At 41.4% G+C, this 26,699-nt stretch overlaps 2 protein-coding genes across 4 annotated transcripts in view; both read left to right on the top strand.

Annotated features, from left to right (window-relative positions):
* The window catches only part of ptpn13 (protein tyrosine phosphatase non-receptor type 13), a 43,967-nt gene extending 26,515 nt beyond the window's left edge, over window positions 1-17,452 (top strand). The window contains exons 11-49 of one of the 3 annotated variants that reach the window (XM_085793170.1): window positions 297-371; window positions 480-651; window positions 1,019-1,169; window positions 1,280-1,418; window positions 1,510-1,662; window positions 1,910-2,092; window positions 2,210-2,372; window positions 2,984-3,398; window positions 4,095-4,201; window positions 4,932-4,985; window positions 5,610-5,699; window positions 5,871-5,978; window positions 6,079-6,210; window positions 6,306-6,799; window positions 7,260-7,376; window positions 8,645-8,738; window positions 8,843-8,928; window positions 9,030-9,198; window positions 10,355-10,569; window positions 10,672-10,770; window positions 10,850-11,223; window positions 11,933-12,092; window positions 12,186-12,341; window positions 12,509-12,680; window positions 12,818-13,028; window positions 13,199-13,284; window positions 13,376-13,437; window positions 13,678-13,833; window positions 14,024-14,189; window positions 14,291-14,377; window positions 14,491-14,597; window positions 14,691-14,746; window positions 14,842-14,939; window positions 15,486-15,634; window positions 15,721-15,811; window positions 15,941-16,278; window positions 16,366-16,581; window positions 16,668-16,730; window positions 16,844-17,452. In XM_085793170.1, coding sequence (XP_085649296.1) covers window positions 297-371; window positions 480-651; window positions 1,019-1,169; window positions 1,280-1,418; window positions 1,510-1,662; window positions 1,910-2,092; window positions 2,210-2,372; window positions 2,984-3,398; window positions 4,095-4,201; window positions 4,932-4,985; window positions 5,610-5,699; window positions 5,871-5,978; window positions 6,079-6,210; window positions 6,306-6,799; window positions 7,260-7,376; window positions 8,645-8,738; window positions 8,843-8,928; window positions 9,030-9,198; window positions 10,355-10,569; window positions 10,672-10,770; window positions 10,850-11,223; window positions 11,933-12,092; window positions 12,186-12,341; window positions 12,509-12,680; window positions 12,818-13,028; window positions 13,199-13,284; window positions 13,376-13,437; window positions 13,678-13,833; window positions 14,024-14,189; window positions 14,291-14,377; window positions 14,491-14,597; window positions 14,691-14,746; window positions 14,842-14,939; window positions 15,486-15,634; window positions 15,721-15,811; window positions 15,941-16,278; window positions 16,366-16,581; window positions 16,668-16,730; window positions 16,844-16,921 — 6,042 coding nt within the window. In that variant the 3' untranslated portion in view covers window positions 16,922-17,452. Of the gene's footprint in view, window positions 1-296; window positions 372-479; window positions 652-1,018; window positions 1,170-1,279; window positions 1,419-1,509; window positions 1,663-1,909; window positions 2,093-2,209; window positions 2,373-2,983; window positions 3,399-4,094; window positions 4,202-4,931; window positions 4,986-5,609; window positions 5,700-5,870; window positions 5,979-6,078; window positions 6,211-6,305; window positions 6,800-7,259; window positions 7,392-8,644; window positions 8,739-8,842; window positions 8,929-9,029; window positions 9,199-10,354; window positions 10,570-10,671; window positions 10,771-10,849; window positions 11,224-11,932; window positions 12,093-12,185; window positions 12,342-12,508; window positions 12,681-12,817; window positions 13,029-13,198; window positions 13,285-13,375; window positions 13,438-13,677; window positions 13,834-14,023; window positions 14,190-14,290; window positions 14,378-14,490; window positions 14,598-14,690; window positions 14,747-14,841; window positions 14,940-15,485; window positions 15,635-15,720; window positions 15,812-15,940; window positions 16,279-16,365; window positions 16,582-16,667; window positions 16,731-16,843 lie in introns of all 3 variants that reach the window. The other 2 variants (XM_085793168.1, XM_085793171.1) reach the window with 2 other exon arrangements.
* A 2,314-nt stretch (window positions 17,453-19,766) lies between these two features.
* Window positions 19,767-25,404, top strand: sdad1 (SDA1 domain containing 1). The gene is made up of 22 exons (XM_085793165.1): window positions 19,767-19,973; window positions 20,056-20,160; window positions 20,252-20,350; window positions 20,477-20,587; window positions 20,807-20,878; window positions 20,982-21,082; window positions 21,189-21,246; window positions 21,342-21,416; window positions 21,526-21,627; window positions 21,723-21,792; window positions 21,921-22,024; window positions 22,388-22,445; window positions 22,535-22,593; window positions 22,695-22,771; window positions 22,878-22,975; window positions 23,105-23,181; window positions 23,459-23,585; window positions 23,701-23,792; window positions 23,889-24,073; window positions 24,193-24,277; window positions 24,903-25,064; window positions 25,173-25,404. Exons 1-22 carry the CDS (start codon window positions 19,884-19,886, stop codon window positions 25,218-25,220), a joined length of 2,055 nt encoding a protein of 684 aa, XP_085649291.1. The 5' UTR covers window positions 19,767-19,883; the 3' UTR covers window positions 25,221-25,404.
* The last annotated feature ends 1,295 nt before the right edge of the window (window positions 25,405-26,699 follow it).

Here is a 26,699-nt window from a genome sequence, read left to right as displayed (position 1 = left end):
GCGCGTGCATGTGTGCGAAACACACTAAAAAAAAACATCACATGGGGTGTTGTCATTGAATCTATATGACAAGAGCGGCTATTTAAACTGCTGTAAACCTGCAGAGTGAGGGCCTCTGTGAAGAAAAGAGGCGTTTTATTTACATATTTTTCAGAGTTGGTCATGTGTGTGTTACTAATTTTGTCTGATGAATCACTAGCAGTTGTCATTATTACAGGAATATATGAAAAGAAAGCCAAGGTTGAAAATGATATCTTAACAAAATGACATTTACTGTTTATCTTTACCAATGACAGAGCTTCCATGGGCCTGAGTTTGTGAAGATGGCCAGCGAGCCCTGTGTTCCTCTAACTGTTCCCTCTTCGATCATGGTGAGGATCCAGATTTGTGTTGCACTTGAGCCAATGTGTCCATGAGTGTTGTGATTTATATCCCATCATTAATCCATCACCGTCTCCTGTTTCCTCTCCGCCCACAAGAAACGTGGGAAGGTGGAGGAAGTGCAGAGGAAGGTGGGCGTGGTGCTGCTGAACGGCCAAAAGCTGGAGCTGAGCTGTGACATCAAGGCGGTGTGTAAAGACGTTCTTGATATGGTGGTTGCCCACATCGGGCTCGTGGAGCACCACCTCTTCGGCCTCGCTTACCTCAGAGGTACAGTGTGTTATACCTGTGTGTGTATGTCTGTGGTCTGAGGAGCTTGTGTGGTAGTCTGCTAGGTTTGGAGATGTGATTGTGCACTTGTGTCACATACATACCTCACTGCTTGTTCAGTCTCAGATAGTCTTTCTCACAGTGTACAACTCCAGTGTTGCTTTTTAAATAGCACAAAATCTGTTTGAGAGAAACTGTTCCCTTCTTAAATGTCAAGTTTCTACAACCATGAGATTACAAATCAAACATATTACATGTGGTCTGATTAGTTTTCAGTGCAGAGATTCATAATGTTTTTCCATTTTCTACACCTGATGTCTCACTCTGACTACCACTAACTCTTTCCTCCTCAAAATCCCACACACAGAAAATGAGTTTTTCTTCGTCGATCCTGATGCCAAACTTTCCAAAGTGGCCCCAGAGGGATGGAAGGAGGATCCTAAGAAGAAGAAATCTGACATGCCCTTTAATCTGTTCTTACGCATCAAATTCTTCCTCGATGATGTCAACCTCATACAGTACGTATCAGTGTTGGTAATTTGTTTGAAACCAAAAATGACACAGAACTATTTTCCCAGGTGTTGGCATATCACTTGTGAAAATAACATACCTCTTCTGTGAATAACAGGCACGCTATGACCAAACATCAGTACTACCTACAGCTGAGGAAGGATATCTTGGAGGAGAGGATGCGTTGCGACACAGACAATGCCATGCTGCTTGCTTCACTGGCACTGCAGGCTGAATTCAGTGACTACCAACCTGAGGTACAGATTTTTAGCTAACAATACTTACCACACTTTTGTTAAATTAAACTGAATGTAAAAAAAAAAATCCTGTTGACCTGTGTGCCCCTAGCTCCATGGAAAGACCTATTACAGACTGGAGCACTACCTGCCAGTGACAGTCCTGGACAAATTGGATCAGACGACCATCAAGGAAGAGCTGCCGAAACTCCACAGCAACTACTATGGAGCATCTGACTCAGAGGCAGAGTTTGAGTTCCTCAAGGTCAGCAGAGTCCAGATTGTACAGGAGTATTTGCTCCATGCAGCTTAACACCACCGAATCATATTGTATGTGACTGGGTAAAAAAATCAGTGCCCTCTCATATTGGCTCACTGACCCGATGAAAGGCCTATTTTCTGCATGAAAAGCTTCAGAATTTTATTTAATCTGTCTCAATACACATTCATATCCCGGCTCAGTACCGTATGTTTTTTGAGAATGTAAGACTCCTTATTTATTGTCCCAAAAGGTGAGCCAGAGGTTGACGGAGTACGGAGTTCACTTCCACCGGGTGCTTCCTGAAAAACGGTCTCAGACAGGCATCATGCTGGGTGTCTACTCCAAGGGGGTGCTCATCTTTGAAGTCCTTAATGGAAATCGTACCCCGGTGCTAAGGTTCCCCTGGAGGGAGACGAAGAAGATTTCCTTCACAGTATGTACTTGTCTTTTTGACATCAGAAAAAAAACAAAAAAACAGTGCCATTGTACTGTAAATCCAGTTTATTCGCTAATACCTCACATTTAAATGGTAAATTTTGTCACTCTGCAGAAAAAGAAGATTTGCCTTCAGAACACATCAGATGGGATCAAGCACCTGTTTCAGACAGACAGCAATAAGACATGTCAGTATCTGCTACAGCTCTGCTCTGATCAGCACAAGTTCCACCTGCAGATGAAGGCCCGCCAAAACAACCAGGAGCTGCAGGACCTAGGTAGGAGAGAAGTGAGCAGTCACGCATGTCTGTGGGGGGTAGAGTTCATATAATACAACCTCAGGCCCCAGACAGAAAAGTACCATTTCTAATCACTGGCAGAAATCTTAACATGTCCCAAAAACATTTCACTGTCATGTCCAGAAAGCAGCAAAGCTCCTAAAGAGGAGTCGGCTGTATGTGTCAGCCATCCTGCACAATGTCTCCAAAAGCTAACACCCTCTTTTTCATGGTGCGTCGTGTTCGGATTGACTTGTTTTACTTGGCTAAACCTCAGATCTACTTGGTTCACATCATGGTCCTAACCCCCTATTTTAAGTCAGTGCCAAAAAGACTGACCAGACCATTAGCTGTGATGCTTAAGATTGATATCTACAAAAAAATAAAGAGATTTACTTCACAGTGCTGAGGACAATACATTTTTTATCATGTTGACAATAATTGCTTCAGACTGCAGAGGGCTTTTAATGACACAGATCAACAGCCTTGTGGAATTTCCCTGCTCTACTGTTTTTTCTCAATGTCATCTCATTTTGCTTTACTGATAAATTCACTTTGAGTTATTAACAATGCTTTAATGTTTTGTTTTGCATGTCCCTCCGGATGATCAGAGAACTGCCCTCTGAGCATCCTGCAGTATTCTCTTGACTCCCGGAGTGGCGAGGCAGGCAGCCTGGCCCCCAGCTTATCAACACGCTCCAACCCAGACCACCTGAAGAGGATCTCGTACTCCGAGGTGGCCCTCAACAAGGCCCCGTCTGGCTCCATATTAGTCCAAGACGAGCTTCACTTTCCAGGTTTCAATCCAGTGCCCTCCACGGTTCTTTCCAAGCCCCGGATAATTAGCCGCTCCCACCACAACCTGGGGCAGACGCCAGAGTCTCCAGAGCACCGAGTGGCAGAGTCACATCGTGGCCAGTCACACGGTGGACTGAGTCAGCTGCAGCCCGGCCAAGTGGCCTCTCACTTCCAGCAACACCAGCGAGCCAGCTCAGACACAGACTCCCTGTCACACCAGCAGGACAAGTGAGTAGAGAAGAAGTGTTAAAAGCACAAACCAGTTTGATTCCATTAATACATTAGTAAAACTACAGTAGTTATTAAAAATGTCAAATATCACTTCTTTGATGTGGCATTACATTGCTATCCATCAACCTACACAGGAACATCAGTGTATTTATGCTTTTTTTTCTCCTTTAATTAGTCGTGTAAAATCCTATCTCAAGCTCAGATGAGACACTGGGGTCTTGTGCTTATTAGTTGTCCGTTTGTAAAGTCTTCAGTGTCTCCAAGTTCACTTCACAGGATAGGTTACTAAGTGAGGACTTGTTACTGGGACTATAGCTCTGCCGTAACACTACAGAGACATGGACAACTCTGTCTCCAGCTGTTAATTAACCCTCTGGGGTTCTGTGTGTGTGTATTGTGTGTACTGCACTATGTCCGCAGAAATGTGCCCCTGTGTTTGTGCTTATGTTTTTGTGAGGTTGTGTGCGCTCCTATTTTAATTAGGAACAAACATGTTTTTATGCCAGTTGCTCCCTCTCGTGTCGGCTTCATAGATGACATGTGAGATTTAAGTTGGTAAGAACCAGAGTGACAGAATGTGTTTAGTGCAGCAGGGCACATCGTCTTCTTTTACATTCAGGCTCGGTGATCACAGAGGAAGGTTGCCCCCTCAGGCTAAATCACCTTCTCTTGCTCTATCTCTCTCTTGCTCAGGTCATTTGGCACCGTGTCCCACAGCAGCCCAGCCTGGAGCCTCAGCAGGTCCAAAAAAGAGTCTGACTCTTCCTCCATAGAGGAGACGGGCCATGCATATGTAGTAGGTAAGCATCTTATCCTGTGTCAAATGATACATAAATCTGTTCTACAGTATGTAATGGTAGCTCTCATAGGGAATTCAAAGCACTTAAAGACATAACATCCTTCATCAGCAGACATTCTGTGCAGCTTCAGTTCCCTACCACCAGATAAGAAAAGAATTCAGAAAATTCAAAGTCAAGCACTGTTCACCTTATATAGACTATTTTCAGAGGCTAACTGTTGATCACAAGCACCATTCTTTGTAACACAATACTTCGTGCATCAAACAAGGTATGATCTGAATAGAGCAAGAATCAGATGTGTAACAAGACAACCTCAGTGGATGATGTTAGTTCTGGCTACACTGTGGCAGGTCAACAGTAAATAAGGAAATCATGTGGTATATTTTACATACAATACTTTGCATATCAGCTACAGTGTTACTGTGGATTGTTTTCACTTGTACTGTTGCTGCTGCAGTGACTGAGTTGTATTATCTAGACTGGAAACTATAGTTAGCCCATAAATAAAAGACTCTGAATACTTGGAATTCAGTTGCACATAAAACAAATAAACACTCACCTGATTTGTTAGTATTCACAGAAAATAGTCTCGTCATTCGTGGAGGTTCTGTATGTGTTATTAATTATCGATGACAGTGCATGTTTCTGTAAAGAGGTCCCTATATTATTTCCTATAAATTGCCAATGCTCTTTATAATGCAAAATTGCTGATCTGTTGTGTTCTGTTCAGGGGTCAGTATGCACAGCTCCTCTGGCCCACCTTCAACTCCAGCCTCTGTTAATGGTAAGTACTGACATCTCTGCCTCCAGACACACCAACTCTGAATGGCATTGGTCTGTTTAAACTATAATGTCAAAATGGAGGAAATATCCTGCCACTCTCCACCATCACTCATTTTATAACCTTCTTAATCCTCCCCGTCAATCTGTTGAACCGTATGTTGATCATGGCACAGCCAAGTACGGATATGCAAACTCCAAAAAAAAAAAAGAAAAAAAGTCCTAAATCACAGTTATATAATGCAGAATTGAGTCTCTGTCCTCTCACTGCTGCCTGCCTGTGAAGCTGAACTCTGGCTCTGGTCCCAACATTTAATAGCTTCATGCTTGGCACTGAACTCATGACCTTCCCTTTCATCCTAGCTTAGCCCGTCTTTTCAGGCCCATTAGCCAACACAGTGCTAAAGTAGAGGCCTGTCAGCCACACTGTATGCCTGCTTTAGCTGATTAATAATTACAGTGTAGATATACTAATGCTATTAGAGTGGCCCCTCTGTATATTCCCAGTGAAATGAATTCTCCAAAATTTCATTTCAGTGTGCATCCGTCAGGAATGACAGTTTATGCAGTTGATTTGTAGGATGTTCCGGTAAATCTAGGATATGCTGTGTGTTTTTTCACTGCACAGATTCACTCAAGAAGAAACTCAACGCGCTGCCATCTCCAGAAAGAGAAATCACAACTGTAAAGCTGAAGAAAGATGTGAAATATGGGCTGGGTAAGAGTGTTTATCCATCTTTAAAATTCAATTTCATACTGCCTCTGCTGCCAAGAGTTGACAAATATTATAAAATTGCATTGGAGCCATTTACGCCTCCCCTAAAGTTTTGTGTTGTAGTGTTGTGCACCTGGTTGTTTATGTCTGCGTGTGCTTGTGTGTGCTCTTCAGGTTTCCAGGTTGTGGGAGGTGAGAACTCTGGTCGTATGGATCTCGGCACCATAATTAGCTCCATCTCTCCTGGGGGTCCTGCTGATGTGAACGGCTGTCTCAAACCTGGTAGGCCCAGCCCGTGTTTTGCTTCACTCTTTCTCTTGAGTTGGTAAATGGTTTTTAAATACTATTTCCCGTCTTGCCGCTCATTGCGATGTTGATGCAGGTGATCGGTTGATCTCTGTGAATGATGTAAACCTGGAGGGGCTCTCTCACGCTACCACCATCGATATCCTTCAAAATGCTCCCGATGACGTCATTCTGGTGGTATCGCAGCCCAAGGAGAGGCTCTATAAAGGTAAATAAACATGAGAATACTGTAAAATTCATGTTTTCCTTGCCACTGTTTTCTCTGTGGACTAATATCCCTGTTCCTGTTCTCCATTTTGACAGACTCCTCCTCAGGCTACGTCCCCTACCAGCCCAAGTCGTCACTGAAAGCACTTAATTCTGGTCAGAGGAGAGAACTAGACTTTGATACCTCGTCAGAAGAGCATGTGGGAACAGGAAGCCCCACCCCTCCTCTCCACAGTGCTGGCACACCATCAGTTGCCTCCTCCCCAGTCCAGCAACACACCAACCTCAATTCTCAGGACTCCAAGACAAGCAGTGTCGCTAAAGGCAGCCAGACCCCAGTTAATGGAGTTCAGCAGATCCTCGAACGAGCTGCAGCTGCCGCCACAGCTGCATCCAGCGCCCAACATCCTAAACCAGAAACTAACATGAGTTCGGATCCTGCGCCACCAGCTCTGCCACCCAAAACCAGAAAAGCTAAAGTGTTATTGGAGGCTCCCAAACTATCCGAGCACTCTGACTGGGGGGATTCAGACATGGACGAGGAGACCTACTCCAGTGGTCAAGAGAAACTCGGTCAAAAGGTCAAAAAGGTGCGGCCCTTGTGTTCATGAGTTCACTGGTGCAAATAGATTCTTTGCTTTCACACATCATCCCACACAGTAGTTCCCTGCTCAGGAGATTTACGAGTCAAAACTTGCAAATGTTTTTTTTTTTTTTTTTTAATCCCGGTGGAGCAAATAAAAATCAACTTCAGTTAATGGAGTAGGACAAGAACGATTCTTCCACAAACAAGCATTGCACATTACGCCGTCAGATGCTTGGCTCAACTAACTGCCTGTTGTATATAATCTTTGCCTTCCATTGCATTTTATAATGTCAATGCAAGGCGGTCTGTTACCTGAACATTGCATGTCGTTGCCTGAATGTACAGCTGCTCATTTCTTCCCAGCATTACCCAGTTCAGCTTCCTCACCCCTCTTTGATCCCTGTTTCTTGCTGCATGTTCCAGCTCGTGATAATTCAACTTAATACCCTGTTCTCTGTTTGCAGGAACACATCACGGAAAATTTAAATGGTAATGCCCCAGGGGTCAATAGTCTCTGTCCAGGAGAACTATTTGACATTGAGCTGTCCAAAAAAGACAGCAGCCTGGGCATAAGTGTCACGGTACTGTTCGGCAAGGTTTTCACCCTCTCTTTGTTTTGGCCCCTTTCCCCCCTCATTTTTGTCACTGTTGTCTGTGTGTGTTTTTATATGTTGCTTGGTCTGGTTTGCTTTCATAACGCGGTGTGTAGTGGGATCTAGACGCTCTCTCAAACTAATTTTGCATCCTGCCTCTATGTTCTTAATCAATAAGGATTAAATGATAAACCCACATAGTATCTTTACAGTCAGGACCATGATACTGACTCTAGACAGAATTACTTTGCCACTAACATAATCTCTTTTTGACTGATTCGCAATACCTTATTGATTGGCATGGGTTTATTCACTCCTCAGACATAATAACCCTCAGTAACAAAACACTGTGTCAGACAAGGATTGTTGTAAAATAAATGTCCTCAGAATGATAATGATCTGTGTGTGTGTGTGTGTCGCACTAGCAATACAAACACTGACATTCACCTTTAATTATATCCATCATTCACCTTTAATTATATCCATCATCAATGGAATGCGCCCTGAATAGAAATTCACATAGTCTCTGATCATTTAGAGTTTAACCTCCGTAAACTTGTCAATAACATCACAGTGGAGTATTGTGTTTTGTTTTGTTTTCATTTGCAACTTAATCATAATTGTGAAATGATAAATGCTTTGTTTAACTGTACGGGATCATTTAGAAATTCAACCAAACCACAACAGAAATTTCCCATATTGGTTTTTAACATTAGTTGTCTTTACAAAGTCACCCTTAGGAAGAGCTGTTATGATGTAAGTCAGCAGGGCAGAGAGAGCGAGGCGAGGATAGAAAATGAACTGCTCAAAAAGTAAATATGCTTGATTTGTTTCTGTAAGTAGCAGATGACCTTTTGAATCACTTAACGGTGTGTCATCACCTATGCTACCGAAGTCTGACTCACATAATGTGCACTGGTGCAGTGTTTAATTTAACTAAACCCTGATCTATAGGAAGGTCCATAAACATAAACATATTGCAGGAAACATACAGTATGTCACCAGTCTACAATGTTAAAGGCAGCTGGGAAATATGACTTTCAAATACTTCTCTTGTGAAGTTTGGTTGATATTTTCTTTACAACATTTGTGAACTCCTACTCTTGAACCTACAGTAAAAACAAAGTATTTATCATTTGGCAAATGAAAAAAAAAACAAAAAAAAAAACCTCCACACATTCCATCATCCCCCATATGTCATCAGCTATTTTCTGATTTAGTCAACGAGACTAAGAGTTTTTTTTTTTATTTCTTAGGGAGGAATCAACACAACAGTTCGTCATGGAGGCATCTATGTCAAAGCCATCATACCTAAAGGTGCAGCAGAGCTGGATGGAAGGATACAGAAAGGTAACAGCCATGTAGAACAGAAAGACTGAATTTGATTTTAAATTATTGGAGCATTTTTCTAGACTGGTTATGTTTTAACCTCTCTGTGTCCGTCCTGCGCTCAGGTGACCGTGTAGTGGCCGTCAATGGAAGAAGTCTGGAGGGAGCCACTCATCAGCAGGCAGTGGAGACACTCAGAGACACTGGGCAGGTGAGCTTTTCACATTTACCACAAGCACCTTGCTGGCAAGCTGTTCAGTTGCCACCAGTACTGGCCAGTAACACTGAACGCACACAATTTTCCTCCCTCAGACGGTGCACTTGTTGCTGGAGAAGGGTCATCCACCCGCAGACAGCATCCATGCTCCCCTAACACCTCAGTCCACTCCACTGTCTGCGGTCAACGAGCGAGACCAGACCAAGATCAAAGAGTCGCCACGTGAGGTCAAACCAAAACCAGAGTACAGCTTTATAACACAAGGTGAGGCGACACAAGATTCTCAAGTAGGTGTTTCACACGGCACATAAAGGAAACTCTTTTTACTATACTCCAATGTGTGAAATGAGCGTCTTAGTAGGCTGCACACCTGTTTTTAGCTCGGTGTATCTTTATTTTCGCTGATAATCACTTACTTATAATCAGTTACTTTTTTTCTACTTATTTTTCGTTATCATTTAATTATTCCTAATTTTCTTGTCTTTATTTGTAACAAATTTGGTTTTTGATTATGTTCTTCATGGGTGAGGATCTATAAGCCCTTTTGGGTTTCATACCTCCCCTTCGCACATCCCAATCGTAATAGTTGTTCATACTATTTTAAATGATATGTTCGTGCAAAATAAAAAAATTGGTTTGCGAAACTGCTTTCAGCCCATGAGGTCCCATCCAGTCCACAGGGATGGTAATGAAAAGAAAGCAGTAAAACACTGATTATCCAGCTCCATATTCTCTAACAGTCTTACACTGTGACTCTTTATTTCATGTGAACAAAGTAACTTACTGTTGGTAATTTCATTTGAAGGAAAATGAGCATGTGTGTACAACCCATTAGCAGCACACTGCTGCCTATTTAGAGCGCAGTATCTGGTCTGCTTTCCTAGAACTGGTCATTCTCGTTTTGTCATCACTAATTCCTACCTCCTCGTCACGGTTTTTCCAGCAATATTTAAAAAAAAAAAAGTGTATCTGTATTAAATGTGAAGTATGTTAAAGTGTTGTTGTTTTCCGGCTGCTGTAGTTGTCACATGGTTTTGGGATCACATGTCATTCAGCTTTCACAGAATGTCAATGACATTTTGTTTATTTCTTTTTCCTGAAACACAACAAATGATTGATTAGACAAAACAGAAAAGCTGTATTAGCGATGGCTTTGGACCTCAGTCTGTTTTCCTGGAGAGAATGCCCCATTCATCCTTGTTGTCTGGTGTCACAGGGTTGTGTTCAAATTGTATGATCTCAGCCCAGCATTGTGATATTCTGCAATTACTAAGTTTGCATCAAGATTGAGAAAAGCATTTCATTTTGATAACTTAGGAAACCTCTGCCAACAAAAACCACACATACATCTCATAGTCATGTTTGCATTCGACTCATACACCGTTGAGAGATTTTAATGTTGTGTCGTCGTCCATTGCAGATAATGTGTTTGAGGTGTGTCTGCTGAAGAACACGTCAGGGCTCGGCTTCAGTTTCAGTCGAGAGGAGAACATCCCAGAAGAATCTCCCGGCACCAGCATGGTGCGTGTTAAAAAGCTGTTTCCTGGTCAACCAGCTGCAGAGAGCGGTCGCATTAACGTGGGCGATGTCATCCTGCGTGTCAATCAAACACCTCTCAAAGGACTCTCGCAACACGTACGCAAGACATCTCCTCCTTCCACATTACATTACAGCGTGATATAAACGGAAATAATGTTGTTTTACATCCTAATTCATTCCTGTCGTGTGTGCACACAGGAGGTGATCTCAGCCTTGCGAGGAACAGGACAAGAGGTGACTTTGCTCCTCTGCAGACCTGAACATGGGATTCTTCCTGAGATGGACACCGCAGCGTTGGTGAGTCAGAAAATTCTATTCTTATACTCAACAATTTGAAACTTAAAACATCATTTAAATGTAACAAATTTCCTCTCAGACGCCCATGCCGTCACCTCGAAAGGAGTCTTTGATCCAGTCGGAGCCCAGTGCAAACACGAGCAAGCCGACCTCTCCTCCAGCTGTACATCCCAAGAAGAGTCAGTTTCTCGTGGAGGACGTCCTGGACAGGCTGCTGCAGAGAACCCCGGGTCGACAGAACAGCTACAGCGACAGCACAGACGGAGATGAGGAGGTGGAGGAAGCCTTCAGCCCGGAGAACAGCAGGCAAGCGTGGGATCGGAGCGTCTACCAGACTCCCAGCAGCAACCTGGGACTGGGACACTACGGCAGCACCGGTCATCTGGACGACACCGTCCACTCAACTTTCTACTCCCCAAACCAGTCGATGACAAGATCAGACCTCAGCAAGAGGTACCAGAGCAAAGACAAAAATTTAAAGACCCCCTAAACCAAAAATGTACTTTTTGAAATTATTAACATGTGTCATGTCAAAGTAGTGTTTGGGTTCTGCTACAAGACATTTCAGCAGCGAAGTCACTAATGCAGCCATAACTGAGCATTTTAGATTTGAAAAAAAGCAAGTTGAATTCAGTTTTTCAGCACTCAAGTCAGGTTTAATACATCAGAATCCCTTGCAACCAATCCCCTTGATTTTTTTTGTGATGGTGACACTTCACATCTACTTATACAGCTACTGTAGATGTTCAATAACAGTATCATTGGTTGACGTGGCCGAGAGGCATTATTGCCGCCTTGAATGTACAAGACCAGGGTTCAGATCTCAGTACGTGTTACATGTTTTGACATCGCCCCTCCGTGTCTGCACCGCCATTACGGAGCAACCCGGCGGCGGTGGGCGGGTGCAAGTCATGATGTATTTGCATACTCATGAATATTCATAGAACCTGGATTTTTCAATGAGGGAGAAATAGTGGACAAGTTTTTAGCCTGCTTGAGAGTTTTTTTAAACAACTTTTTTGTGGGAAAGATATTTGAAATCAAAAAATTGTCATAGCAGAGCATTTTTATTCAAATTTTAAAATGCCTCTTTAGGGGGACTTTAATTACATCATATTTCCAGATATCTTCTATAAAATCATCTTTGTGGTTGATTTGACAGGCATCCTTCATCCCCTGTGGCAGCTGATCTAGAGTCATCACCCCTGCCTATGGTGTCCTCCCCCACTGCCCCCAGCCCAGATCCACTGCCCCCTCCACTGCCTCTGCCCTTAAACCTCACCATGGCTGGGAATGGACAGGACATAGAGGAATTTGTCCCGGTAAGAGCAGCAGAAAGGAAAGTTCTCTAAATAAACACCCAGTGATTTACTGCTGACTAGGATTTGACTAGGATTTTTTTTCTCTGTTGTTAGGAGGTGGAGCTGAAGGTCTCCCTGGTTAAGTCAGAAAAAGGCAGCCTGGGCTTCACCCTGACCAAAGGAAATGATCATGGGTGTTACATCCATGACATCGTCCAGGACCCAGCCAAAGGAGACGGACGGCTCAGGCCCGGGGACAGAATGATTATGGTATGAATGAGATGATGAAATAAGATTACATTCACTACATTTACTCTACCTGTACAGATAACCATTCATATTCACCAAACAAATATTAATTGTGTTAATGTAACAGGAGAGTGGTTTTATAAAAATGTTGTACTACATGTTTAAATCCTTGTATTTTCTGTTTCCAGGTGAACACCACAGATGTGAGCAATATGGGCCACACTGAAGTGGTCAATCTTGTGCGTGCTGCCCCTCGCGTAGTTGATTTGGTGGTGGGGAGGGTCCTGGAGGCTCCCAAGCCCCCCATTGAAGCCCACCTGCTGCCTGACATTTGTTTCAAGGGCAACCAAGACCCACTGGGTAAGAAACAACCCGTGGACACATGATAAAACCCCGTGACATGTGATTAAGGCACCGTATGTTCGTTCATCCTGCAAACCAGACCTGATGTTGCATTAAGAGTCAGTGCTTTAATTCACACTCGAATTGTTCACCAGGTTTGATACTGGATGGTGGCAGTGACAGCATCTATGGAGTCTTGTACGTGAGAGACATCCTGCCCGGCACTTTGGCCTTCGAGGAAGGCAGCCTGAGACCTCTAGATTTAATTCATTACATAAACGGCGCTCCCACCCAGGACCTGACTCTGAGTGAGAACACGAGGCTGCTGGAGCTCTCCCTCGACAACCTCACGCTCAAGGCCACGAGGTAATCTGCACTAACTAACTAAGAGTGACACATGTAGCCTGAATGGAATTTTTCATGCCGAGTCAGTGTTGATTTTTCATCTTAATGCCATTAGAGATGGTTATTTTTAGCTGGAAATACTGTATAATTTCATCAACTGTTTTTCTTTTTTTTTCTCGTCTGACTGAAAGGGATGGAAAGCCTGTTTTTCCTGGGCAGAAAAGTGTCTCTTTTCTCAACAACAACATTAGCCCTCAGGTTTCATCCAGCATGAATGGTATGTTTCACCCCATAAATTTCCCACCTGTGTCATTTTGATTGTTTTGTTTTTTTTTTTGCAAATAACTGCAATACTGTTTCCTGTACAGGTTTTCTTAAAGGGGAAGATCCACGAGGATCAGAGGGTGTCGCAGCACTTTGTCCTTTAGAGGTAAGTTTAACAAAACATATTTTGTATGTTCTTTGTGCTCCATATTCTGTTGATATGTTTTCTTTAAATTACTTCTATCATAATTATTCTTTTATCTGTATAGCAAAGATAAATACATGTAGATAAACATTCTTATCAATATTGTGATAGTTGTGTTGCCATGAAGCTGCTTGCATGTTTTGATCAGCTCAGTGAATCACAAATTAATGCAGATCCCATGCTTGTTTATTGGATATGCAGGAGGAGATCATGAAGCTGGATCTGCAGAAGCCGCAGTCTGGAGGTCTGGGTTTCTCTGTGATCGGAGGGGAGAGGGGGATCTTTGTGAAATCCATCACACCGGGAGGAGTAGCAGAGTCCTCAGGCAAACTGCAAGTTGGAGACAGGCTGCTGAAAGTGAGTGCTGCTCAGATTTGAAGGCCATATATAGATGTACTTCTATTAGACAAGTTTTAATAGGTTGAATAGATATATCTGTCTCAGCCGATATTATGAACTTACATGTAGTAGCTCAGATAGAGAAAACCCTAATGTGAATGCTTTTCCTGCTAGAAATGAGGCCCACATGCTTTATTTTTTCTTGTAGGTGAATGATGAACTGATGACAGGCGTGTCCCACACCAAAGCTGTCACCACCATCCGTAAAGCTAAAGGCCTGGTACATCTCATAGTGTCCAGACCACCAGACCAGAACCCAAACACTTACCTCGCCTATCTGCCCATCAACTCTGACAAGTGCAACGGAAACGCAGGTACAGTACAGTCGGTGACACAAGATATGAGATGTTGGAACATTTTTGACAGGTAAATGTCATTGATAGATATCTCACTCTACCTTCCCTGTTGCTTACAGATCTGAGTGAGGACAGTGGAGTGAAGACAAAGCTGTGTCCTCCCCATAATGAGCCGAAAGCTGGAGTCCCTCCCATACCACCAATAGGTACACTATACAGTTACAGGCTAGAGAATATACTGGAAATTTAAACAGTGTTGAATGTTGTGTATTTTAGAAACTAGACTAATAAACTAGAATACATTTCCTTTGTCAAACAGACTATGAAGATGGTTCACATGAGCAGAAAAGAGAGACGGAGCACAGCGCAGAATTTTCTGAGGACACCGACTGTGATGGCTCTTCTTTACCTGAGGACTCACCTGAGGTACAAACCCCCACACCCACCACACTTTGACAGAAAACTACAAACTGATTATATCTCACTTTTTGATTTTTTTTTTTTTCTCTCATGTAATAGAGTTCCCGAAAAGTGGAATGGCAAGAGGAGAGTGTTGACGATCTAAGGAGCGAAAAGTAAGATTTTCTTTTTTGGATGTAGTGCACTCACATTTAGTGTGGTGAATGTTTTCACATTTAGTGATTGTGTCTTTTTTTTTTCAAACTGACAGCTATCTGCAAATGAGTGCTGGACAGCCAGAGGAGGATGAAATCACATGGGGAAGTGATGAACTGCCTATTGAGAACATGAACTCGAAATCAAGAGCTGGTAAGACCAACTTTGTCTGAACTCTAGATCAGGGGCAGGTCCAGAGTATTTTCTGGCGGGGGTGACAATGAATCTGGGCGGGCCACCCAAAAGTAACAAAAACAAAGGCTATCATTGATCGCTCTCTTGAATATTTATATTGTACTGTTACCCAGTGTTTACAGGATGTCCTCATCTTGCTTTTATTGGCCACATTGAATCTTTCACCTTGTAAGGAAGATGCCTATGACCTTCATTTTCCACTTGTCAATATCAAAATTATAATCAACCAATAATCAACTCTATCGTGTAAATAAGAAGTCTTATTGGGTGGCCAATCAGATTGCAGGGGGGGGGCAGGTGCCCCCCATGCCACCATGGAAGACCCGTCCCTGCTTTAGATGTGACATTTGATCTCAAAGATGTTGTGTCAAATTTCACAGATGAGATTCCATGGTGTGAAGTAAATATATGTTGTATGTGCCCAATTTCATACTTGTCATGCTGTATTAACAAATCTTTTTGGGCTGTTACTTTTCTAACTCTTTCACTTTTTGGTTCCCCCAGACGGACCAATCATCACAGAGGATGAACTAACCTCTTTGCCCCTCGTCAAAGTGGTCCCCGATGGTCAGTTCACAGGACCAAAGCTCAACACTGTGGTGCGCATGATGAGGGGGCTTCTGGAGCAGAAAGTCCCGCTGCAGGAGTTTGAAGTAAGAATCTGCTTCGAATTTCAACACAGGAGAATTAATTATAACTCATTTGATTTTAATGAACATCTGTTTCTCTTCCTGGACAGAATCTTCAGAATCTCCAGCCGCTGGACGACTGTTTGATAGGTCAGACGAAGGAGAACAAGAAGAAAAATCGCTACAAGAACATCGTTCCCTGTAAGAAAAGGCACAGACATGTGCATCCACATTTGTATCATAATAGGAAACTTAAAGGCTGGATAAGGTGAATGCTTAAAATGTTGGACTCAATTTGAAATAAGGATTTATCTCGCCTATCCCCTCTAGTTGACACGACTCGAGTTATGCTGGGTAAAGATGGCGGCTACATCAATGCCAACTTCATCAACATGCCAGTGAAGGATGAGAACTTCATGTACATAGCCTGCCAGGGACCCCTACCCACCACTCTGGGGGACTTCTGGCAAATGGTGTGGGAGCAGAAGTCCAACGTGATCGCCATGATGACCCAGGAAGTGGAGGGTGGCAAAGTGAAATGTCAGCGGTACTGGCCAGACACGCCGAGGACTGCAGAGATGGTGGACGACCGGTTACAGATCATGCTGATCAAAGACCAATATCTGGACAACTTTGTCATTCGCCTTATTGAAGTCAAAGATGTCCAGGTAAGCTGATGTATAGATATAAATCTCTCGTTTTCCTATAATAATTTAAACTTTGATACAATTTTAATGGTTACATTCCCTCTTCAGACTAATGAAATCCAGCGCGTAACTCACCTGAACTACACGGGATGGCCCGACCACGGAACACCTTCACAACCGGAGCAGCTGCTCACATTTATTTCCTACATGAGGCACGTTCACCAGTCAGGGCCGATAATCACACACTGCAGTGCAGGGATTGGCCGATCAGGAACCCTCATCTGTATAGACGTGGTCCTGGGTCTCATCAGTAAAGATGCTGATGTAAGTTTTACAGTGTTTCTCTTGTTTGTGTTGAATGTATAAATAAAGAAACTTCTAATTTGTCTAATTGATTTTTTTTGTCATAGTTTGATATTTCAGATGTCGTAAGGAACATGAGACTTCAGAGACAGGGAATGGTCCAGACAGAGGTGATTTTCTTCTTTATATATATACTCAATATAAGTATTAAGTACATTTACTCAAAACTCTACACCTCTGTGATTTCATGTTTTCTCACACATTTTTCTTATCTTCTCTACAGGATCAATATATTTTCTGCTATCAAGTGATCCTCTACGTCCTCAGATGCCTTCAAGCTGAGGAAAACATCTCAGGATAGAGAAGACCACATATTGCCGTAGAGGCCGGGTGACTGTTTCACAAGAGCAAAACAAAAATGCAGAGTTGACACAGGCAGAAATTGCCAAATTACACTATAAGTTTTTAAGATGCCTTAAAATATTCATTCCCTGAGAGTAAATCCTTTAAAGAAGTCTATATTTTTATGTCTGCTTTTTGAGTTCTCTCTCTTTGGCTGCTACTCCCTTTCAATGCATTTATGAGAACTGCTGATTGTATTTCCTATTGTCACCTACAAGAGAACACTAATGTTTTTTTTTTTCCAGATTCTTGGATACTCTAAAATAATGATGAAAGTGATCAATGAGCTCATATTTTATATGGGACAAAATTTTACCTGTGTATTTTGAATCCTATTATGATGCTGGAACATGCCTTGACAGAATACTATGTCAGTATTTGCTTTGTAAATCTATTATACAGTAATTGCTCACTGCCTGAGGTAAATGATGAAATTAAAAGTGTACATATTCATCTCCTAAAAATTAAACTGGATACATTTTAAATGTTATGTAGAAGAAAGTTTCTTTTTAACAAAAAACAAATATAAGAATCAAATATTTTTCTTGTCTTTTGTCATTTTAGTGCATATATCAGTTTTATCGTAAACATTAAAGGTTGAATATGGAGAATTCTTATTAAAAGCTATATTTTTTCAAAAATAATTCATCCACAGGGTGTTTAGAGGGGTGCAGAATAAAAGTATTGCTTTTCCATAAAAAAATTATATTTAGTCTTTGACGGGTTCGATAGTGGCTTCCTGTTTACATTGTACCATTGGGGCTCACTTCTCTGTTGTTTTGCTAAGCCTCCTCCTGGTCGTGTGCATTTGTTTTCAACAAAGCCTTTTATAATTAATCGGTGGATCGATGGTTTATCATATACATGTTATGATGTGTGTATTTGTGTAGTCTTTCTGTCATAAACAAGAGATTGCGGTTTACGGGCGTGTTTGTGTCGCAGTGCCACTAAGACTTGAGCTGAGCCTGTGACCAGAGCAACTGCCTGTGACACCGCCCGGGTCAAAGGCTCTGATCATGCAGGTTTGGTTTTCAGCCACGATGTGGAAGCGAGCCTCAACTCTCCCTCTAACAAGTTACAAGTCATTATCACAATTAGTCGAAAGCTATTTATTGAAGGTAAAAATGAAACAAAGTAAATAATATCCTGCATAGTTCTTCTCCTCTGTGCTTCTCTCAGAGCGGCGTCTCACAGTGTGTTATACTTTGCAACGATCTGCCACTCGACTACAGGAATTATTATTCCAATCTGATCAATAGATGGTGGTATTCTGCTCACTCTCTATATTCAACCTTTAACCTTATACAGCTTTTCCAAGTCTGTTGACTGACCAAACCACTGAAACCCATAAGGAAGAGAAGCTACAAGCTTTGTGCGCGTGTATGGGTTGATACTAGATTGGAAAGGGTGCTCAAAGAAAAGTAAGCTACAGCTTTTGAACATGAAAGTCACCATTTATAAACAACATAAACTGCAGCACACAGTGATGCAACAATGAAGTTTATTTTGTTGCACCTACATTGAGGCTGTCGGGGAAGCTTTAACCTGAAGCTGTAGTTTGTGATTTTTAACTGCACTATAAATAGATGACCAAACATTTAACTGCCTGTCATATATCAAGCACAAACTCTTGCCTCAAAACTGAAAGTAGAATTGAATCAACTCTATGAATGAAGATTTGAGTATCTTTTTTGCATGGTTATTGCATTATTTTGTGCATTCTGCAGGTGGCCATGTTGTGTTTTTTCTCTGTATGTTATTAGAGCAGGAGATGATAAACATTGGAAGGGTTGTCTTGTCTTAGACCACTTCCAACACAAGGTGGTGCCAAAATTCGCTACCCAATTACTTAGTAATTCTGGAAACATTGCCATGTGTCCAAACATCTCTCAGAACCTTTCTGGGTTACTCATACAAAATAAAGCTTTTATTGGTCAATATGTGGGATACTATTTTTTTTTTTTATAATTGCTTAAAAGTCTGGTTTGTTACACACTGTGATCCTTTGGGTGGTCCTTTCTCATCTCCCCCAGCCCCAGCCTCCATCGGAGAGCACTGAGGCTGTGTGGCCTTGGGCTCAGCCACGTGCATATGTTATTACAAAGACATAACACAGTAATTACACAGGAATAAATAAAATATTATTTAACATGATGAATAAACAGATAATAATACTGGATCATTCTGTATGATACAAGGTTGATTCAGTTAGGCACTGTCCCTTACTGAATCAATACAGGCGGCTCACCCCGCTCTATTGCTTTTCACATGTCTGATATGACATTAGAAACAACCCAGCCAGCACACCCATGTGGGGCCTAGATGGGCTCCATCAGGGCTGATATCCCATGCAGCCAACACGTCCAAGTGGGGCCCACATGGGATTTACTTACATGGGGCTTCAACTGGGCATGGGCTCAGAATGGGCTTTTCAATGGGCTGGTGTTGGACCCCACATGGGCATCACAGAATAATATACATGGGTAAAAGATGGGCATCCCACTTGGCTGGAACACATGGGAACTAGTTCGGGCCCTATGGGCTGTATTCTCTGGGTGAAGGTAATATATAGGCCTATTGTATACATTTTTTTGAATTTCAAGTGGTATGTGTCCATAAAAGTCTTAAATTTAAGTCGGAGAGCTAGTCTTGAGGTACCTTGTAGATCACAGTAATCAGCTATTCTCAAAGCACTAATAAGTGTTGCAAGTTGTGTCTTCATCTTTCTTTCTTCTTTTCAAAGGGGATTATTATATGAGGGAATGTCCCTTTAATTCAAGCGGAAGTGACGTTACTCGTTCCTCGTTCTAGCAAGATGGCAGCCTACACTTTGGCCACGCTTGCCTTGTGAAAAATAGAGTTTTTCCATTATCATTATTATTATTTTTTATCACAATATTTTCACATAACCATCTGAAAACATGTCGGGGCGACAAAACAACAAACTGCCGAACAACTTGCCACAGCTGCAAAATCTGATAAAACGAGACCCGCAGTCGTACGTGGAGGAGGTAAGTGTTGTTAGCTGAAGTAGCTAAAGTTGTTAGCACACAGATTCGCTTACTGTAACACTCACCGTGTCTGTTCCTACAGTTTCAGCAACAGTACCGACACTACCAGTCCAATGTACAGATCTTCAAACTGCAGCCGGACAAGCCCAACAAGGAGCTGGCAGACCTTGTCATGTTCCTTGCTCAGGTGATGTTTACATTAAAGTTTGTGCTAATCAGTGACATGTCAGTAAATGTATACATACTGAGTGTAATAATTAGCTCCTCTCGTCCCACAGGTTGGTCACTGTTACCTTCAGCACCTGTCCGCCTTCCCTCAAGAGCTGTCTCAGTTATTACTCAATCACCACACAGTCCTAGATTCAGATTTAAGAATGGTAAGAATATGTCAATCAACCATAGCTTCTTATTCATTCATTTATTTATTCACATTGAGTTTGCTTATGTTTACGCTGCACATTGTAATTTGTGTGTGTGTCTGTGTGTGACCCTGTCCTTGTCAGACCTTCTGTAAATCTCTGATTCTCCTGAGGAATAAAGACCTGATCGACCCCGCTGCTCTCCTGGAGCTCTTCTTTGAGCTGCTGAGATGTCACGACAAACTGCTCAGGAAGGTTAGAGCAAACAGCTCCAGCAGCCAAATTCATTCATCTGTTCAAATATTTCATAGTTGAGGTTTTTTTTTAAAGCATACAGCAGAGCATAGCACAGTATAGTGAATTTGTGCAGCTGGTTAATTACAGTATTTATTATTTGAATGTACGTATAAATCTATAATTGTTTCCATTCCTCTGTTGTGTTTTTCTTCTCTCCGTCTGTCTTTGTTCTCACAGACTCTGTACACACACATTGTCGCCGACATCAAAAACATAAATGCCAAGCATAAAAACAACAAGGTCAACACAGTAAGTACACACACGATTTATGTCTCAGTATTAAAATCATGCAGGATTTTCAAATGAGCACATCTACTCACTGTGTTTGTGTTTTATCCCTTGTTTGTTTCAGATGTTACAGAACTTCATGTACACCATGCTGAGAGACAGTAACCCCATCGCAGCTAAGATCTCTTTAGACGTGATGGCCGAGCTGTACAAAAGAAACATATGGTGGGTGTCAAGAGTTAGAATAATAATGAAATAAAATAAAATAAAATACTGTCAAGCTCAGGAGAAGCTTATTGTCATTTGGTTGTCTTCAATATTTGTGTTACAGGAATGATGCCAAAACAGTTAATGTCATTACAACAGCGTGCTTCTCCAAGGTGACAAAGGTAGGTCTTTTTACACTTTGACAACAGAATTTTGTTTTCTTTATGAACAGAATGGAAAACCTGTACATTTTCACCACCTTCCCTCTCTTTTGTAGATCCTCGTCGCAGGTATGAAGTTCTTCCTGGGCAAAGATGAAGATGAAAAAAATGAGAGTGATTCAGAATCAGAGGTGAGTATCACAGATACAGTGAAGGGCCAGAAATAATTATGTGTTTGTATCAGTCTAAAAATTGATTTTAAGCTAAGATATGATCCACAAAACTTTTTTTGTCCTCCAGGCAGAGGGACCGTCAGTCCGAGACCTGAAGGTGAAATACTCCACGGGCAAGAAAACCACCAAAAACAAAAAGAAGATGGAAAAAGCAATGAAAGTGCTGAAGGTACCACTGGTTGGATGACTTTTTTTGTTGCATTTAGGTTCAGATAAGATGAGTTCCTCCTTTTAATTCTCTGTGCTTGTTTGCTCTCTGGACAGAAACACAAGAAAAAGAAGAGAGCTGAAGTGTTCAACTTTTCTGCCATTCACCTAATCCACGATCCCCAAGGTCGGCCAAAGCTCTACCGTCCTCTCTGCTTCCCCACACAGACAAACAATCTACACTCATTTGTACTATAATATTTACAGAACTGTGAACTGTCAAATATCTTCTTTTTTTTTTTTTTTCTTGTAAAGATTTCTCAGAGAAACTCTTGAAACAGTTGGAGGACTCGAAGGAGCGCTTTGAGGTGAAGATCATGATGATGGAGCTCATATCCAGACTGGTTGGAATCCATGAGGTAAATGAATGACTCACCATGTTTTACAGACACACAATCACTCATTTAAGTTTTATTTGTTGAGCGCAATCTATATTAATGATATTTCTACAGTTTGCCTCAGAGGCTATTATTCATATGTATAGGCAAAAAAAGAATACATAAAAGCATAGAAGACACATTTATCAGCAATGTGTAAAAGCAATGTATACAAAGGAACAACAACCTACTTGTTTACATTATTTTATTAGCATAGATATTACACAAATATAATATAAGATATTTTTTAACTTAAGCTTTGGTAATATATTTTACTAAAGCATTAGTGGGGTTGGAACACAGATTAAATATAAGTGTAATAAGCATTTTTTTTTCCCTCTACAGCTCTTCCTTTTCAATTACTATCCATTCGTCCAGAGGTTTCTTCAGCCACATCAAAGAGGTAACAACAATACAAACACAGTTTACATTAGTGAAAGTATTTTTTCTTGTGATTATGACACATTAAAAACAAATCTGTTGTCTTTGTAGAAGTGACAAAGATTCTCCTGTGCGCGGCCCAGGCATCCCACCAGCTCGTCCCCCCTGACGTGAGTTAACTTAGCAACCACACGTTTATTCAGTGAGTCACTTGAACACGGGGGTTTCACTCAGAGAATCTTCACTCTGCTGCTTATTTCCACTCGCACAGATCATCGAACCTGTGATCATGACCATCGCAAATAACTTTGTGACGGACAGAAACTCGGGGGAGGTCATGACTGTGGGGTAAGTAGCACTAGCTGCCATGGTTACAGTTTATATGAAGATGTGTGAAGGAAAAAGATGGAGAGAAGTCAGAATCTGTTCAAACTCAAAATATCTTCTTCTTCAGCATCAACGCCATAAAGGAGGTGGCAGCTCGCTGTCCGCTCGCCATCAATGAAGACCTGCTGCAGGATCTGTCGCTGTACAAGACCCACAAGGACAAAAGTGAGTCCGTCACTCTGTTTCTCTTACTATTGTACTGTTTTGTTTTGTTTTTTTGCCAATTATGTACAGATGTGCGCATATGTGTTCACTCATTCTCACATAACCTGTTTGTGTCTGTACTTGTCTCAGATGTGATGATGTCCGCCAGGGGACTGATCCAGCTGTTCAGGAATCTTAATCCACAGATGCTGAACAAGAAAGACAGGGTGTGTTCACTGAATTCAACTTTTTTTTATTTTTTAAATCAGATTGATCTTCCTGCTCTTTCTACACATGTACCTTATGTGTAGAAACATATTGTGCTTTAATGAGTCGAATTTGTGCTATTGAGCTGTCAGAATGAATTGATGTTTTGCAGTCTTAAGTTCGTATTTTGGGTCCTGCATCACATTCAGTTTGTTTTCTTACCTGCTTCAGAGGAGGTTGTTATGACAGTGACAAAGCTTCATGTCTCTTATTGAAAACATGCTTGTTGTTGTCCAGGGGAGACCCACAGAGGCATCAGCTGAGGCCAAGATTAAAGACTACGGAGAGCTGGAAGCTAAGGACTACATCCCCGGAGCTGAAGTCCTGGAGGTGGAGGAGAACAAAGAGGGAGAGGAGGATGAAGGTCAGCAGCTATGTCTTTATTGCATCCATGAATTTTGGCTACATTGGCTGATTTCATCTTTAGAACCTGACTTCTTAGGTGATGGATGATCAATATTGTGTTTTTTTTTTCATAGACGGCTGGGAGAGCGCCAGCATAAGTGATGACGATGAAGATGGGGAGTGGGTGGACGTCCATCACTCGTCTGATGAAGACACAGGAGAAGTGGTGAGAGTTTAAAAATGCCTTGATGAACCACTGGAGGAGAGCTGCGCCTGGTGACTTTGTTGTTTTAATGTGGGATGTTTCTGTGGTTGTGTAAAGTCGGAGAAGCTTCAGAGCATACCCGTCGAGGAGAGGAACGCCAAGGCGGCGGCGGTCAGCAGCAGCAGGCTCCTCACTCAGGACGACTTCAAGAAGATCCGTCTGGTCCAGATCGCCAAGGAGGTCAACGCCGCCCCGGGCAAGGGCCAGAAGAGGAAGATTGTGGACAGTGACGATGAGGAGAGGTGAGGAAGACACATGAAGGTTTCATATTCCTTGGAAAAAAAGGTGTAACCACTAATGTTTTGTCTGTTGATAAAGATAAATCACTATACTGAGATTCGTGTATGTTTTTCTTTTCCAGAGGGGAGATACTGACTTTGAGGAATATTGAAAAACTTCATAAGAAACCAAAAGCAGACAAGGAAACACGGCTGGCAACAGCAATGGTAAAACCTGGTGTGAACTCTGTTGGGTGATTTAAAGTAGTATAACATTTTCTTGTCCAGTGAAATCATTGGTTGCTTAAAGGGATAGTTCACCCAAAATCGTTATTTCACCAATCATCTACTCACCGTCATGCCAAGGAAGGGTTTGGAGAACTTTTGGAGTCATCATAATGCTTTTGGAGTTCCAGGGGGTCCGGCTGGCAACGGATTTTCATACAATGGCGGCGGATAGCGCTCACTTTTGAATCGTCCAAAACACGTACTATGAAACATACATTTTTATTTAAACATTATACATTTTTTCCGAACAACTTTTTCACACGAAAGTTCTCCAAACCCTTCCTTGGCATGACGGTGAGTAGAAAATTGGTGAATTATCGATTTTGGGTGAACTATCCCTTTAACTAAAACACTGGTGACACTGTGCTGAGCAGCATGAACTTCATTATAGACTTGTCACAGTGTGTCATCCACAGAGACACTTATTTTAAAATGTCAGAAAGCCCATAAGAGATATTCACATTATGTTACAGTCAGAAATCCAAAGAAATTGACTACAATAATAATAATCAAATACTCACATTTTAGAAGCTGAATCCGTCTAATCATCTGTGTTATTTTCCAGGCTGGACGAACTGACCGGAAGGAGTATGTCAGGAAGCGAACCAAGCTGAACCCACACGCCAGCACCAGCAACAGGGAGAAGAGGAAGACGAAGAACTTCATGATGATGAGACACAGTCAGAACGTGAGGACCAAGGGCAAACGCTCCTTCAGAGAGAAACAGGTAAAAGTCCCACTCATCAGAAGTGTAGTATGCGACAATGAGCTGCTGAACTTGACTTGATTTGCATCTTAACATTTCAGCTAAAACTGCTGTTTCTTTCTCTTGCAGCTCGCTCTACGAGATGCGCTCCTAAAAAAGAAGAAGCAGCACAAGTAGGACATGTGGAGATGATGCTGGTCGTGCGATGGCCATCGCAAACTTTGGACTTTGACTATGTCAAATAATATTATACATCCTTCAAGTGACCTGTAAACATTGTTAGCTTATTAATGTGTTATTTCCAGTGGATGAGCTGCATATATTTACATTGTTCTGAAATAAATCATCTTTGATAATTGTGTGAAGTTTTCATGTTGATGTTGTGTTTTGTTGTCTTTCTGCTTTCATGCTTAACGCTCTTTCCAGTTGATAGATGGTCACATGTAAAATTGCAATGTGATTTAAATACTATACTTTATGTTGTTATACACCTTAAAGGAAGCACACAAGTGGTTTTATCCACATAAAATCACATTTGTTGCACTTAAACACTAAAAGAGATCATCATTGTCATATTTCCTTTCAAAGTGACTTTAATGACAGTATTTCAGCTTGGTATTTACAAGGTACAGCAGAAATATGCAGACACTGCACTGATGTACAGTAAATTGAACTCAAGTGAAGATTGTGTTAATGTATAATTTTAGCTAAGACTTTATTGGCCAATATAGTTGTATAATAATTTTCATAACAGTCTAACATTTCCTTACTTTGCAGATTACACTCTTGTTTATTGCCCTGCTTTGCACACATCACTGTTATTTGCCTAAATCAGTTCAATGGCTGAAAAAAAAAGACAAAATGAGCCAAGTCTGTACTGATTCCCTGTTCAGCTACTGAAGCATGTGACTTGTTTGTTAGATCTGTCTGCCATATCTTGGTTCAGTCACAGACTTTGGAACAGTGCCACACGTTGTGATGATGTTTCAAAACATTTAGGAGACGAATGTCTGCTGATCATTTATTTTTGCATTGTGTACTGCTGGGGAGGGTGGAGGAAGTATTTAAATCATTTACTTAGGGAATAACACTAAGATGACATTGTAAAAAAGAAAAAGAAAAAACGTAAGTAAGTAAAAGTCCAGCACTGAAGATGTTAATTAGCTTATCACAATAAGAACTTATTGAATTTATTGTAATTTATGATTATAAGGCATTATAACTTGATTTGTCAGTTTTTGTTGTTTTTTATTCAAGATCTTTTTTTATTGAAGTTTTCTCAAAATAACAAAAGTGCAGTGCTGAATAGTCATTACATGAAATGAGCATGCATGGTATCAATCACAGCATGCACCAATGTACCTAATAAACATGAAGTGAATGGATAGAAATAAAGATGAAGGGTGGTAAAAGATGTACAAGAGAGAGAGAGTAAATCAAACAGTGTACAAAATAATCCCTCCCCTGTCACTGCCAGAGAGATTTAGTTTAAAAAATGATAATATTGGTAATAACTTTTTCAGTTGATCAATTAATTGACTGGTAACTCCTCTAATTTTATACGGGACTACTTCTAGGGTAATTTTATGAATAATAATATGTATCCGATTCCTAGGCAAAATCTTAATGATAAGTGTATATTAATAATAAATTAGT

Source organism: Trachurus japonicus, chromosome 12 (genome assembly GCF_045865225.1).
Source record: "Trachurus japonicus isolate A0001 chromosome 12, Traja_1.0".
NCBI lineage: Eukaryota > Metazoa > Chordata > Actinopteri > Carangiformes > Carangidae > Trachurus > Trachurus japonicus.
This window is presented reverse-complemented; position numbering and strand designations above follow the sequence as displayed.

Excerpts from the sequence above, each read along its gene's own strand:
- sdad1 (XM_085793165.1), top strand. The coding sequence starts at position 19,884 with ATGTCGGGGCGACAAAACAACAAACTGCCGAACAACTTGCCACAGCTG. Across the intron at positions 20,879-20,981 it reads AAAACAACAAGGTCAACACA|ATGTTACAGAACTTCATGTA; the intron begins GTAAGTACACAC and ends TGTTTGTTTCAG. Across the intron at positions 23,793-23,888 it reads ATGAAGACACAGGAGAAGTG|TCGGAGAAGCTTCAGAGCAT; the intron begins GTGAGAGTTTAA and ends GGTTGTGTAAAG.